Source organism: Lissotriton vulgaris, chromosome 4_1, assembly GCF_964263255.1.
Source record: "Lissotriton vulgaris chromosome 4_1, aLisVul1.2, whole genome shotgun sequence".
NCBI classification, from domain to species: domain Eukaryota; kingdom Metazoa; phylum Chordata; class Amphibia; order Caudata; family Salamandridae; genus Lissotriton; species Lissotriton vulgaris.
This window is the reverse complement of record NC_141691.1, coordinates 2,043,694,579-2,043,709,915: the sequence shown is the minus strand read 5'-3', so window position 1 is coordinate 2,043,709,915 and position 15,337 is coordinate 2,043,694,579. Positions and strand designations below refer to the sequence as shown.

At 49.3% G+C, this 15,337-nt stretch overlaps 1 protein-coding gene across 1 annotated transcript in view; it reads right to left on the bottom strand.

The window, feature by feature from the left end:
• Positions 1 to 15,337, bottom strand: part of WDR97 (WD repeat domain 97) — a 474,462-nt gene that overhangs the window by 210,372 nt on the left and 248,753 nt on the right. Inside the window, exons 15-16 of the mRNA XM_086966430.1 lie at positions 11,904 to 12,047; positions 9,936 to 10,193 (exon numbers count right to left, since the gene is read on the bottom strand). Of these exons, the coding sequence (XP_086822556.1) occupies positions 9,936 to 10,193; positions 11,904 to 12,047 (402 nt within the window). The remainder of the gene's footprint in view (positions 1 to 9,935; positions 10,194 to 11,903; positions 12,048 to 15,337) is intronic.

Here is a 15,337-nt window from a genome sequence, read left to right as displayed (position 1 = left end):
ATTGTATCTCTGTGTATTATTGCTTTATATGACCTTGTTTGAAAGAAAGCAGTGTTCCTTTATAATTGCTTGTACTCTAGGTCCCTTATTAACTTCCTGGGTTCCCTTGTCTCTGTAAAATTAGTTCTTGATGCAGCAAATAGCATCACAGTGTTGCTGAACTGGTGCCTCCTACCTTTTTGCAGCTGTATTACTGCCAGTCTCTTCATTTCACAACTTTCTTTGTTTTCCTAGTGGAACCAGCTGCATTGAAACAGAAATGCATCCCAATATACACCCTTCCACTAAACACACACACAGGCAGCCAATACTTAATGTGTGGTGGTCTTGAAGCTGTTGCCAGGCAGTTTCATGGAGAGTGTATATTTACCATTAAAGTCCACTGCCGTTAGCTGTACTGCACTTCTGACGGTATCGCAAGGGGCAGTGTGCACAGTAAATATCTAACAATTAAGAGAACGTGCACTAACAAAACCTTATATGAGTATTACTAGCTTAAGGTTTCACTCTGTCCAGACCTGAAATACTTTTTTGCTTAAAATAAAGATCCTCTTCTGTACCCTAACTGTACAAGGTAGTTCAAGTTCAGGATACTAGAGGTAAGCTATTGGTACCCGAAAAGATGCTGATACGGATGGGATCTCAGTGGACACTGACGGTTCTTGGGGAAATCAGCAGACTTCCATGTCCTCGTTCTTCCACAGTAAGATCGCCAACATACACAACAGCTTCGGACCACAGACCACGCAACCAACCACCGAGCCGACGCCCCCCACCAGCACCCTCCGCACCTGGACCCCGGTCAGCACCGAAGACACCATCAACACAATGAACACCATCCACTCCGGATCACCAACCGACCCATGCCCCCACCACGTCTTCAACTAGGCCGACTCCGCCATCGCACCCCAACTCCGGGATATCATCAACTGCTCCTTCAACACCGCCACCTTCCCAGAGAGCTGGAAGCACGCCGAGCTCAGCGCCCTCCTGAAGAAACCTTCAGCAGACCCCACCGACCTCAAGAACTACCGCCCCATCTCGCTCCTCCCCTTTCCAGCCAAGGTCATCGAGAAGACCGTCAACAAGCAGCTTGCCGCCTTCCTCGAGACGAACGGATCACTCGACCACTCGCAGTCCGGCTTCCGAGCCAACCACAGCACCGAGACCGCCCTCATCGCAGCCACTGACGACATCCGAGCCCTACTCGACAACGGGGAAACAGCGGCCCTCATCCTCCTGGACCTCTCCGCAGCATTCGACACCGTCTGCCACCGCACCCAGTACAGCACCTCAGTAACATCGGAATCCAAGAGAAGGCACTAGGGTGGATCATCTCGTTCCTCGCCGGAAGAACCCAGAGAGTCCGCCACCCCCGTTCAGATCCGAGGCCACTGAAGTCATCTGCGGCGTACCACAAGGATCATCGCACAGCCCCACCCTCTTCAACGTCTGCATGAGCCCCCTCGCAGCCATCGCACGCCAACACAACCTTAACATCATCTCCTACGCAGACGACACCCAATTGATCCTCTCCCTCACCAACGACCCAGCCACCGCCAGAACCAACCTACACGAAGGGATGAAAGACATAGCCGAGGAGATGATGAACAGCCGCCTGAAACTGAACTCGGACAAGACGGAAGTCCTCATCCTCGGATCATCACCCTCTGCCTGGGATGACTCCTGGTGGCCCCCGCCCTGGGCAGCGCACCCAAACCAACGGACCACGCACGCAACCTGGATTTCATCCTGGACTCCTCCCTCTCGATGACCAGACAAGTCAACGCCGTCTCCTCTTCATGTTTCAACATCCTACGCATGCTCCGAAAGATCTTCCGATTGATCCCCACCGAAACCAGGAAGACGGTGACCCAGGCACTAGTCACCAGCCGACTGGACTATGGAAACACCCTCTACACCGGAACCACAGCCAAACTTCAGAAAAGACTCCAACGCATACAGAACGCCTCTGCACGTCTCATCCTGGACATCCCCCGACACGGCCACATCTCCAGACATCTGAGAAACCTGCACTGGCTCCCCGTCACCAAGAGAATGACATTCCGACTCCTCACCCATGCACACAAGGCCCTCCACGACCTGGGCCCCAGGTACCTCAACAACCGCCTGACCTTCTACACCCCCACCCGCCAGCTACGATCAACCAGCCACGCCCTCGCCGCCGTTCCACGCATCCAAAGAACCACCATGGGAGGAAGATCCTTCTCCTACCTGGCAGCCAAGACTTGGAACTCCCTCCCCATCCACCTACGCCTGACCCAAGATCACCTCTCCTTCAGGAAGCAACTCAAGACCTGGCTGTTCGAGCAGTAACAGATCCCCCCTCCCCCAAGTGCCTTGAGACCCTCCGGGTGAGTAGCGCGCTATATAAATGCCTTGATTGATTGATTGATTGATTGTCATGACTAATCTAAATTGTTTCAATCTAGAAGCGCAGAAGGCCTTATATTCCATTAAAGAACGCAACGGCATAGAAATAATATTACTGATTGCCATCTTCAATCTCACCTATAGCAGAAAAAGCCTGGTCTTAGCCATTTGGTGTCTGCTGCATATCTCTGATCACTGGCTGGGCTGGGTGACAGTTCACTTTGTGTGTTCCCTATAGACAATCTCACACAAAGGAAGGCTGGGAGTCACTTCATGCATCTTCCTGGGAGGATGGCAGGAAGAAGCTTCCCACTTACACCTGAATAGGCTGTGCTCTGATCACACACACAGGGCGGTGTACCCCCCTACAGTGAGTCTGGAATCAGGGCAGGATAAAAGGGTATGTGTGCACTTCAACGACCCTTCTGTGAAGTCACACCCACCACAAAGGCACCACTGGGTGTCAGTACTGGACAACTCAGTTCACTTCTAGACCAGAAGAACAAGTTACTTACCTTCGGTAACGCTTTTTCTGGTAGATACTAAATCTGCCTGTGGATTCCTCACCTTGTGAATATCCCCCTTGCGTCAGCAACGTTCGGAAATTTTCTTCGTAGCACGCCGACGTGGGCGACGTCACAGGAGCACGGCATCGCGCGCGACTCCTACTGACATCACCGACCCCATATCAGGCCCACGCCGGCGTGATGACGTCAGTTCCGCCCTTTTTTCCGTGCCTTCGAGGCACACGGACGGACCAACAATAGCAAACATGCAAATATACAATGTACACAGTACATATAGAACTAAATCAATACAATAGTATGAACCATATATACAGAAAGACCAGGTATAGCAGAGTGGACAACGGGGAGGCGGGTGGGTCAGTGAGGAATCCACAGGCAGATATAGTATCTACCAGAAAAAGCGTTACCGAAGGTAAGTAACTTGTTCTTCTGATAGATACATCTGCCGTGTGGATTCCTCACCTTGTGAATAGATTCCCACAGCAGTACCCACTCCCGGAGGAGGGTGCCCACTCTGCTACACCAGGAAGTCTTGGAGGACAGAGCGCGAAGTGGCCATCCCTCCTCACCTCGGAATCCAAGCAGTAATGCTTCGCGAAAGTGTGGAGGGAGGCCCAAGTCGCGGCCCTGCAAATATCCTCAACAGGTACACCCCTAGACAAAGCAGATGTTGCAGACTTTGCTCTAGTTGAATGAGCTCTAATACCCTCAGGAGGGTCCTTACCCGCAAGAGAGTAGCAGATCTTGATGCACAGGATTATCCACCTGGAAAGAGTGCGCTTGTGCACCGCTCTGCCCTTCTTGCAGCCAGCAAAGCCAACAAACAGCTGGTCGTCCATCCGGAAGTCCTTAGTCCTGTCCAGATAGAAAGACACCGCCCTCTTAGGGTCCAGGCGATGCAGCCTCTCTTCCTCCTTAGACGGGTGAGGGGGAGGATAGAAGGTAGGAAGGGTAATGGACTGCCCAAGATGGAAAGGAGTCACCACCTTAGGCAGAAAAGCAGCCCTGGTCCTAAGAACCATCCTTTCAGCATGAATGGTCAGGAATGGGGGTTTGGAACTTAGAGCTTGAAGCTCACTTACCCTCCTTGCCGAGGTGATTGCAACGAGGAAGATAGTTTTAACAGAGAGAAGCCTCAATGGACACTTGTGCAAGGGTTCGAAGGGAGAACCCATTAAAAAGGTCAGCACAAGATTCAAATCCCAATGAGGAACAATAAAAGGAGTAGGAGGAAACATATTCAAGAGACCCCTCAAGAATCTCGAAACCACCGGAGATTTAAAGAGAGAAGGCTGATCCGGCAAACAAAGAAACGCCGATAAGGCCGAAAGATAACCCTTGACCGTGGACACAGCCAAACCTTGCTGTGCCAGATAAAGGGCAAATTGTAAAATATTAGACAAATGAGCCTTCAAAGGGTCAATATCCCTCTCCCTGCACCAAGAAACAAATGTTGACCACCTATAGGAGTAAATGGACTTAGTGGTGTCACGCCTGGCAGAGAGAATGACATCCACCACCTCGTGAGGGAGAGAAAAAGAACTCAAGTTGCCCCGTTCAATCTCCAGGCATGAAGGTGTAATGTCTGGAGGTGGGGGTGTAGAACCTGCCCCTCCATCTGAGAGAGGAGGTCTGCCCTGTGAGGGAGACGGAGCGGCGGGTGAGAGGAGAGGTGGAGTAGGTCCGAATACCACACCCTTCTTGGCCAATCCGGAGCAACCAATATGACTTGGGCCCGGTCTTGACGAATCTTCCTCAGAACCCGAGGAATCAAAGGTATGGGAGGAAACGCGTAAAGGAGTTGATCTCCCCAACCCAACTGAAACGCGTCCCCCAATGCCCCTTGCATCGGATACTGGAGACTGCAGAATGAAAGGCAGTGAGCATTCTCGCGAGTGGCAAATAGATCCACCCGAGGAGTCCCCCACATCTGAAAGATGTCGTGAACAACCTCCGGGTGAAGCCTCCACTCGTGGTCGGCAGAGAACTGCCGACTGAGACTGTCTGCACGCACGTTCAGAACTCCGGCCAGATGATTTGCCACCAGACAAATCTGATGGTCCTGAACCCAGGACCAGAGACGCAGAGCCTCTCTGCAGAGACACTGCGACCCTACTCCTCCCTGCTTGTTGATGTACCACATCGCAGTCGTGTTGTCCGTTAGGACCTGAACCGAACGACCGCGAAGGGAAGGGAGGAAGGCCTTGAGCGCCAAACGTATCGCCCTCAATTCCAGAAGGTTGATGTGAAACAACCTTTCTTCCGGAGACCAAAGACCTTTGACCTCCAGGTCTCCCAGATGAGCACCCCACCCGAGAGTGGATGCATCCGTTATCACTGTGGCCACTGATGGAGGCAGTTGAAAAGGCTTTCCTTGCGACAGATTGCCTTCCACGCCCCACCAAGACAGATCCGCTGCAGCTTCCCTGGAGATCTTCACTGACTCCCTGAGATCTCCGTTGTGCTGAAACCACTGCCTGCGGAGGCACCACTGGAGCGCCCTCATGTGCCAGCGTGCATGACTGACCAACAGAATGCAAGAAGCCATCAGACCGAGCAGGCGAAGGACCTTCAGGACTGGAACAACCGCTCCATTGTAGAATAAAGGAATCATTTCCTGAATGTCGTGAATCCTTAGAGGTGGAGGGAATGCACGACATACAGAAGTGTCCAGTACCGCACCTATGAACAGGTTGCGCTGGGAGGGCACCAGGTGAGATTTGGGTACGTTTATCAAAAAACCCAACCTGTGTAACAACTGAGTTGTCTCCTGCAGATGATGGAGCACCATCTCCGGCGACTCTGCTTTGATCAGCCAGTCGTCTAGGTAAGGGAATACAGGAATCCCTGACCTTCTGAGATGCGCAGCCACCACTGCCATCACCTTGGTGAAAACTCGAGGCGCAGTAGTAAGTCCAAACGGGAGGACCGCAAACTGGTAGTGCTGCGATCCCACCGTAAAACGGAGATACTTCCTGTGCGACTTCAGGATTGGGATGTGAAAATACGCATCCTGCAAGTCGATCGACACCATCCAGTCTTCTTCCATCAGCGCCAGAAGAACCTGAGCAAGGGTAAGCATTTTGAACTTCTCCTGTTTGAGATAGAGGTTCAAAATCCTGAGATCCAGGATCGGCCGAAGCCTGCCATCCTTCTTGGGAATCAAGAAATACCGGGAGTAGCACCCTTGACCCCTCTCCTGCTCTGGAACCACCTCTATTGCACCCTTTCGAAACAGTGCCAGGACTTCCTCCTGCAGGAGAAGCAGGTGGTCCTCCGAACAATAACCTTGGCAAGGAGGGTAATTGGGAGGGAACTCCTGAAAAGGAAGTGCATACCCATTCTCTACGAGATTGAGAACCCAAAGATCTGATGTAACCGATTCCCAATCTCGTAGAAAGTGAGTAAGCCGACCCCCTACTGGCCCTACATGATCCAGAATGGAGGATCTAGGGCTGCTTTGCTGATGCGGGTGGGGGTTGGGCATTATTGGAGGAAGTGGAGGAAGAGGAGACTTGACGTCCACGTCCACGACCCCTCTGTCTACCTCTATAGGACCTATATAGAGGGTTCTGCTGCTGCTGCTGTTGTTGTTGTTGGCCCTGCTTGAAGGGACGAAAAGAAGATTTACCAAATCCCTTGAATTTTCTAGTCGTCGACCCTCTCATCTGCAGACCCAAAGATCTTGCAGTGGCACGGCCGTCCTTAAACCTCTCCAAGGCCACATCAGCCTTCTTACCAAAAAGGCCAGTTCCTTCAAAGGGTAAGTCCAGCAATGTAGACTGCACATCCGCTGAGAAATCAGAAGACTTTAACCATGCGGCTCTCCTGGTCGCAATGGATGAGCCCATAATTCTAGCAACAGAATCCACAGTGTCCATGCCGCTTTGAATGACCATGCGGGCCGCAGCCTGAGTGTCAGAGACCACTTCATTAAAGTTCTTCTTATCCTCCTCAGGAAGTTTTGATGACAATTGCTTCACTGAGTCCATTAGCGCATGCACATATCTACCCAAAAGGCAAGTAGCATTTGATGACTTAAGAGCCATGCTCCCAGAAGAGAAAGTCTTCTTCGCAGACTGATCTAATTTCTTAGACTCTTTGTCAGCTGGCACTTGAGGGAAAGAGCCTGCAGCCCTATTAGAGCAAGCCGCCTGAACCACAAGACTTTCCGGAGATGGATGCGAAGAAAGAAATGCAGGGTCATCAGGAGCCACCCTATAGCGCCTTGCAATAACCCTTGAAACTGCAGGAGCAGACAACGGCCTCTTCCAAATCTCCTTAATTGGATCCGTCAAGGCATCAGTAAATGGCAGTGTAGGCTCAACAATTGAAGAAGGAGAATGCAAGACTTCAGTGAGGATGTTGGGCTTGTACTCCACTGTGGGCAGCTTTAAGCTAAGAAGGTCAGCAGCCTTCCTAATAACCACGTGATAGGGTGCCACGTCCCTTGATGGAGCATCAGAAGTCGAAGGCAGACCCCACTCGGGAGAGAGTTCCAGACCACTAGCATCCCGAAGCTCATCGAAATCATCATCATGATCAGGAAGCTCGCCTTCTTCCACATCAGAACTTTCATCATCTTTTTGTTCGAGAAGACGCGGAGCTCTTCGCCTCGACCACTCCAAACGAATCGAAGTCGACGGATCCGGTAACGACTCCGACGGAGCCGGTTCCGACGTCGATCGAGGAGCCGGAGCAGCAGAACGAGAGTCATGAACAGGTGTGGTACCTCGATCTCGACTGCGAGGTCGATCCGGAGTCGGCGAAGCCGCATGCGGAGTCGAAGACATCGGTGGAGCCGTACCGAGCCATGGTGAAAGAGGCGCCGGCATGAAAGGCATAAATGGAGCTGGGGCGTACGACTGAGGAATACCCAGATTGTACGATAATGAACCCATGGGACCAACAGGCGCTCCAGTGGGGTACATTGCCCTAGAATATACTCCAAACATCGCATTGAGAAAATGCGAGGGATCCTGTCCAGGACCAGGAAAGGAAGGGTACGGACCTACCGGATGTTCCAATGGAGGCCGCCCGACACATCCTCACCCTGACCTTCTGGGTTCACAGGAGTCTCCGCTGAAGCCGGATCTTGAGGAGTCACCTCTTCTTCCTCTTCATGCTCCGAGGATACCGGCTCCGGGTCCGGCTCCGGCTCCGGAGCCGGAGAACCTTCTTTTGATAAAGCAGGCGAAGGAGAGACAAAGTCTTTACGATGTTTGTGAGACCTTCTCTTCGAGTCAGAGGATTCCTTCTCCGAATGATGTTTCGAACTGTGCTTCCTCCTCTTATGCTTTCTCCTCGAGGAGCTCGAAGCGTGACCGGAAGCCGACTTAGATCTAGTCCTAGATCTTTCTCTGGATTTTGACTTCGCTTTAGATCTCGACTCCTCTCCAGACCTCGAACCCGCTCTGGATCTCGACGCCGATCCCGACTTCGACCGAGACCTTTGCTTCGACTTCGATCTTCGTGACGTCGATCTCGAATATCGTCCAGAATCCCGTTTCACTTTCGCCAAAAGTAATTTAGCTTCACGTTCTCGAAGCGCCTTTGGATTCATTTTAAAACAGAAATCGCAGTTCTTGACGTCGTGACTCGAACCAAGACACCACAAACAATCCTTATGTGGGTCAGTGATGGACATCATGCGGGCACAAGACCTACATGGCTTAAAGCCTGTTTTCCTCGACGACATCTCCGGAGAAGAACCAAGTCGTAAGAGAGAAACAGTGACAATTATTTAACAGAAAGATACTAGGTATCGCAGAAGATCCCGAAAACCGTTAGCGTCGGAGACGCGGAAAAAAGGGAACTGACGTCATCACGCCGGCGTGGGCCTGATATGGGTTCGGTGACGTCAGTAGGAGTCGCGCGCGATGCCGTGCTCCTGTGACGTCGCCCACGTTGGCGTGCTACGAAGAAAATTTCCGAACGTTGCTGACGCAAGGGGGATATTCACAAGGTGAGGAATCCACACGGCAGATGTATCTATCAGAAACGACTTTGCCAAGAAGGACTGCTGTGCTAAGTACTGCTGCTCCCTGGTCGTGTTTCCCTGGAAGACTGCTAATTTGCTGTGCTCTCTGCTTTCTGCTTTTCCCTCTGATTAGACCTTCATCACCTGTCCAAGAGTGTCTCCAAGGGCTAGCTGCCTAGCCCCCTGTTCTTCAAAGTCTCAGGGACATCAAAGTCTTTAACACAGCTCCTGTGTATGGTTCATTGTAAGTGATCCCAGGTGCTTGCTCAAGTGGAAACAATGTATCTTCTGCTGCAATGAGCAGACACATTGCCGCTGTTGTGGAAACAGAATCGTCAGATCGCACTTGGGGTCTGAGAATCGCCACCAAAACCGCTGCAGCGAAGCCGTCACATCGCCGTCACTACCGAAGGATGATTGATAAATCCCTTTGTTTGAGTGGAGAAACTAGGTGGATCAGCAATAGAATCAACACACCTCGGAACCGGTGCTTCATCTTCGGAAAACAATGTGGCGCCACTGTTGCTTGGAGAAACCCAACTCATCTCCTTGACTGTGGGACTGACACCACGCATCACTCGCCTGCACCCCGCATCTCATTGTTTCCGACCGAAGATTAAGGTGCATTTGCTCAGCGGGCCCTGCGTAGGTCCTGTATCCGGCCCGCTCTTCATCCCGGTCGGCCTGAACTCATGACTTTGTCCCGATCTGGAGTGGCCTATTAACACTGCAAGAGCTATTTGCTTCTAAGCACTATTTTTACTTTTAATCTTTAAATATTCATCTCTATACTTCTGCTTATTGGATTTTTGTCGTTTGGTGTTGTTTTATTTATAAAATCATTTTTTATTTTTCTAAACTGGTTACTGTTTGATGTATTACACACATACTTTACATATGGCCTCTTATGTTAAGCCTTCCTGCTGTGTGCCAAGCTACAGGTTAATGTATGGTGTGTATCTGACCTACCCTGACTAGGATTGTGGCTCTTGCTTTGAAAGGGTGCATACCAGCCTTTTCCGGATTTTCCTTACCTTCTTTTTAGTATCATCTACTTTCTCCTCAGGTGGGGTGGGGAGTTCTTCAGGTTCAGGGGACAGGACCGGGGGCAGAATGCTGGAGAGGCTCTCCTTGACCGGGACGCTGTCAATCATTTTCATGAGGGCCTGCTTCCTCTGCTCCTCCTCCGCCTCCTCCTCCGCCTCCTCCTGCAACCTCCGGAGTTCTCGGTCATCCTCGTCATCCACCATAAACCCTTCCCACAGGTCACTCTCCTCCAGTTCAGCCTGCAGGTAACAAGAAAAGCCATCTTGATATAAAAATAAACCTATTTTAATGAATGGAGTTCAGAAGCACATATTAATTCCAAGGATGTTAGACTGGCACTCAGGTAGTGTAGCACAGCCCCTTCATGCTGTACACAGAATTAATGTAGACAGGGACATTGTGTTCTGAGAGGCAGACAGCTACTGTGATGAAGTAAAAATAATGCTAACAATAATAATGATTACATTTGGAGCCTGAGTAAAATATGCAATTTTGGATGAGCAGCCATTGGGAATGACTGAGCGACACGGCCAACAAGGGTGACAAGTCCCTTTTTTATTGGTGTCCATAGAAAATCGGACGGCCTGTGGTTCTTGATTAGGTACTAACTGCAATGTATGTATTCATTCATTTAGCATCCATAACATTTCTATCAGATTACAAAGGAAGCTATTTGACTTACAATAAGAAAAATATATATCTTAACAGCAAAATGGGGCAGTGAGACAGAGCTAATTTGAGTCTTATCAATTGGATATTTTTGAGTCTTGGAGGGTATGACTTGCTCCAGTGTGTGGTGGCTGTGCGTTTTATCCACTAGACCCTCAGCACAGGAACAAAGAGCTTAGAAAAAGTGCAGCCAGCTTGGGTGAGGCTGGGAATTATGTTCAGCAGTTCTTAGCTTCAGACTGGAGTGCATAAGGCTAGGGCTCTGAATACAGGCTATTGACTCTGACAGTGATGCAGCAAGCTTGGTGGTGAGACCTGATGAACAGGGAATGTACTGAGGTATACTGTAAAAGGTTCTTCAGGTGAATGGTGACACTTTCCAGTGCTCACACTCTCCCGCGCACAGTTCAGAAGTTGGAGGTGAGTACACGCAGATTAGTGGGTTCCGTGGACTAGAGTAGACATCTTGGCTGTTCCACACTCATGTTGTTCCCCAAACAATGCACAGTTACCTAATAGACACGTGTACATACTCATAAATAGACACATTGCTCCATACTTTTGCTGGGTGCATAAGCTTGTAAATTGATACTTGTATAGCGCACTACTCACCCTCAAGGGTCTCAAGGCGCTTGTACGAATACCGCTGTGGAACCCATCCTGGCTTTCCCTGTGAGGCGTCCACTCCTGGGCACCCCCAAGGTGGAGGCCAGGCATCCTTAGCGTTGTGGGGGCCGTTGTGGAGATTAAGCAAGCTATTGCCCAGAGTTGCAGAGTGGGACTCCATGATTGGAATAGGCACCGAGGCGAGAATTATCAGGTCAGTGGAATTTTGAGCCCAAGACCCGCCGAGGCGGGGAATTGAACCCTGGTCCCGGGCTAGACCTCTGCATCAGGGTCTGCCGCTCTAACCATTGAGCCACACTTCTCCACAATAGGGTGCAGTCACAGCTTACACACACTTTGTTAAAGCTCATTCTTCCTACAGACCAACAACATTTATGACAACATACAATCAGCTATCAGCCATTCTAATATACTAAATGACTCAGAATTGTCTCTAGTTCCAAGTTGAATTATCAATATCAATATATCTCCACTTACATACACCTGCCCCTCCACCACATGTGCAAATACACTCGACAGAAGGCTGTACAGGACACTAGTTCATTCTTCCCTTGCAATCTGAAGTAAAGTATTTAGCATAAGAACTGCGGCTGGGGAATCTCAACACATTTTTCAAAAAAACAGACATGTAAAAAGTAAACAGGCACTGATACCTGCAGCTCTGGGAGAGCCAGCTCTCTGTGCAGCTTGTCTTCCATCCCAAACTGTTCCCGCAGCATCTGCGGGGGCCACAGAAGTCGAACCAGCACCGAGTTGGGGATAAACCCATAGGGGGGGATTGGCAATTGCTCATTCTTGGCGCCCTGAGGTAGAAAGGAAATATTAGTGATATGAAGCCTGGTAGACTCAGAAAACAGGAGATGGTGGGGATGGGAGGCAACAAGTAAATAAAAAGGAAATAAGAACTACATGAAACAGACAAACTCAGATCAGATAAAGAGACAATATGTGAGGAGATAGAACAAAAAATTAGAATCTAGAACTGAGAAGGGGGAACACTGCATGTGAAGAAACCACTACAAATTAGAATCCAGAACTGAGAAGGGGGAACACTGCATGTGAGAAAGCACTACAAATTAGAATCCAGAACTGAGAAGGGAGAACACTGCAGGAGGAGAGACAGAATTGCAGCTAAGGTGAAAGTGAAATAAAGGAGAAAAACAGAACTGGAAGCAGGAAACAAAAGGGGTGTACAGTGGAATACATAACAAATAAAAGAGTTGACGTGATCTGAGATAGGAACAGCAGTAGGAAGGCCATAGCTTCTCCTTAGACAACAAAGGGGGATAATAAGAAGCAGACAGGTGGCAACAGGACCATAATAATCTGTGGGCGAGAGGTCTGTGGAAGAGGAATACGTTAAAAAGTAGTCATTCAGGGCCAGCAACTGGGGGGTGATGCCTGCTTAAAGGTAGAACCCATTGTGACCTCATCTAAGAATGACCACTGACCTGATGTTTCACGGAAAATAAAACAAAAGGTTGAGATACAGCAACAGTGTGCACTGCAGAACCATCTACTACCCATCTGTGCACACCATTTCACTGGTCCGTTTAACGAAGAGCTGCCGCCATCTTCAAATACGACTGTCCATAGCTCACTGAAGTGCCTTGCAGGTGATGAAACAGTCAACCCATATAAACAGTTGCTTGAAGCCAGCTTGCACAGCGGTATATTTCACGGTGTGCCTCTGCCAGCCGCACTGATGTCGGGAAGATGAGCCCAACCACAGGAATGGCATCTCTTCTTCTCGGTTAGCCTGTCCACTCTGTTTCTTTAGTGGATCCAAATGCTGTGTCTGATATGGATCTCCTATTGGCTCACCATCATTAGCAAACATATGCAGTAGGGGCCAAGGAGCGACGCTTTACCACCAACAATGAGACAGAATCCACCACAGTGCATCTTCAGAAGGAGTGGTCAATGCAGAAGGACAGGTGCTGCAGATGAGTAGGGAGAGAAGGAAGAGGAAGGCACATATCTGTGGAAATATAGTTATTCAAGGAAATGTCACATTGAGTGCATCTCAATGGATTGGTTATGTTTCCATACCCAAAGCGCAGAGGCATCCTCTCCAACAGAGTTCCTACCAACTGTGGCTTCCTGGCAGCAGAAGCGAATCCCATGCATCACTTCTCACAGTCAAAGAGTTGAGCAGGAGGAAAAAGCAGCACCACAAGCTTGAGTCCCTTAGCAGCCAATGTGCGTCAAAACAACCATGGAAAAATGAAGGAGCAACAGAGGAGTCTGGAGAAGTTACAATGGAGTCACAATAGAGAAAGGGCACCAGCATCTTGAATTAAAATGCTGCTCTATTTTTCATTTAACTGCCATTTTTACCCTGTCCACTTCAATGATGTACAATGGCTGCTTTTGTGATTCAATTTGCCTGTACATGTAAGGAGAGAGAAAAGCAAAGCTTAAATCATGAATTGATTGGGTAGAAGACCAGCGAAGAAGCAAAAACTGAGAAGCACCAGAGACTGGAACTAGAGGTTGCAAAGGAAGTGATGTGGAAAATAGCCGGCTGGAAAGGGATCCCCAAAACTGTATCGCAGGAAAACATAAGTAACACAAGTCAGGATGTGCAATAATAAGGAACAGAAGAAGAGAATGAAGAAAGTCCGCTGCGGAAGAAGGAATAAAAGAAGACAGGCAGGCACCATAGAGAACTGTGCAAGTAGGAGAACTCTGTGGAGAGAAGCAGGAACCAAGAAGAGATCCCAGTCTCAACTATGTAAATAGAAAACCTCAGGTGAAGAGAGGTTATGTTATGGTAATTCATTTTATAAAGCGCAAACAGTTGCCGGAGGGGTCAAGGCGCTCCTGAGTTTCGGAGCGTGTGAGCAGAGTTATTAGGCTGAAGCCAAAGGGAGCACCCCGGATGTGCGACTAGAAGACCTCAGCAAAAGAAGAGCAGGAGCGCCAAAGAAAATAGACCTCAGTGACTAGAAGATCTCCGAAGAAGAGAGGCAGAAGCCAGAGACAATTCAAACTTTGTGACTAGAATACCTCACACGAAAAGGAACAGGAGATGCAGAGAATCCTAATGTGACTCAAAAACCTCAGTCAAGGAGAAGGAGTCAGCAAGAGAGCTTTAGGCGTATAGAAAGAAGAACTCGGATCAAGAGAGGCCGGAGCCACTGAGGGGAACCTCAGTCCTCAGTCCTGTGCATAGGAGAGCTCAGGTGAAGAGAAACAGGAGTGAAAGAGAGAACCCAGCCTCTGCTGTGTGACTAGAATACCTGAGGAGAAAAGGGACAGGAGCTGCAGAGCCAATGTCTACAAATCATCAAACATGACTGGCAGTCACTGATAGAACCACATCTATGGGAATAGAAGACCACAAGAGTAACGTGGCAGGAGCTACAGAGAGAACCAGAGCAGTGTAAACAGAAGACGCCAGGTGAAGCTAGAAACAAGAACCACAATAGTGTGAAGAGGAGACATAAAAGGAAGAGAGAAGGGAGTGAAAGAGACCCCTCAGAGTGCAAACAGAAGAACCACATGTGAATAAAAACAGGAGTCGCAGAGAAAACCCAACTCCAGCTATGTGAGTAGAAGAGCTGAGAAGGAGGGTCAGGAAGTAGAGAACACCAAGTGCACAGTTAAAACATTAGAGGCCCAGGATAAAACAAGTGGGAGTTAAGAACTAGTGAGGGCAGGAGATTCTCAGGAAGTGGTGAAAAAGAGCACAAGTTGCATTATAAGGACTCTGTGAGACAGCAAGAGGAGACAATGCAGAGTTGGGTGTGAGGGCCTACAGGCTACACCCGAAAGCGCCTAGTGTGGCCCAAAGCTTACGGGTATAGCCTGAACAGGTTCCCAAATCCAGACACACAATGTTTGGTACTGACAGCTATGAAAACTCAGACTGAATCCAGAGATCTGAGGGTTTTGTTGTCTATTGACATCATTTCCAAGACACACAAAAAAACCTCAAAGTCTCAATTAGAGACTGTGTTTTCATTTTGAAGAATGTGAAAGGAGATGTGTAGTAAAAACGTCTTGGACACTGAGTTCCAGATGTAGGGTTGGGCGTTGACTGAAGGGTAGTTGCAAACAGTGGATGGCTTGTAGTTCTGTTCCTGAG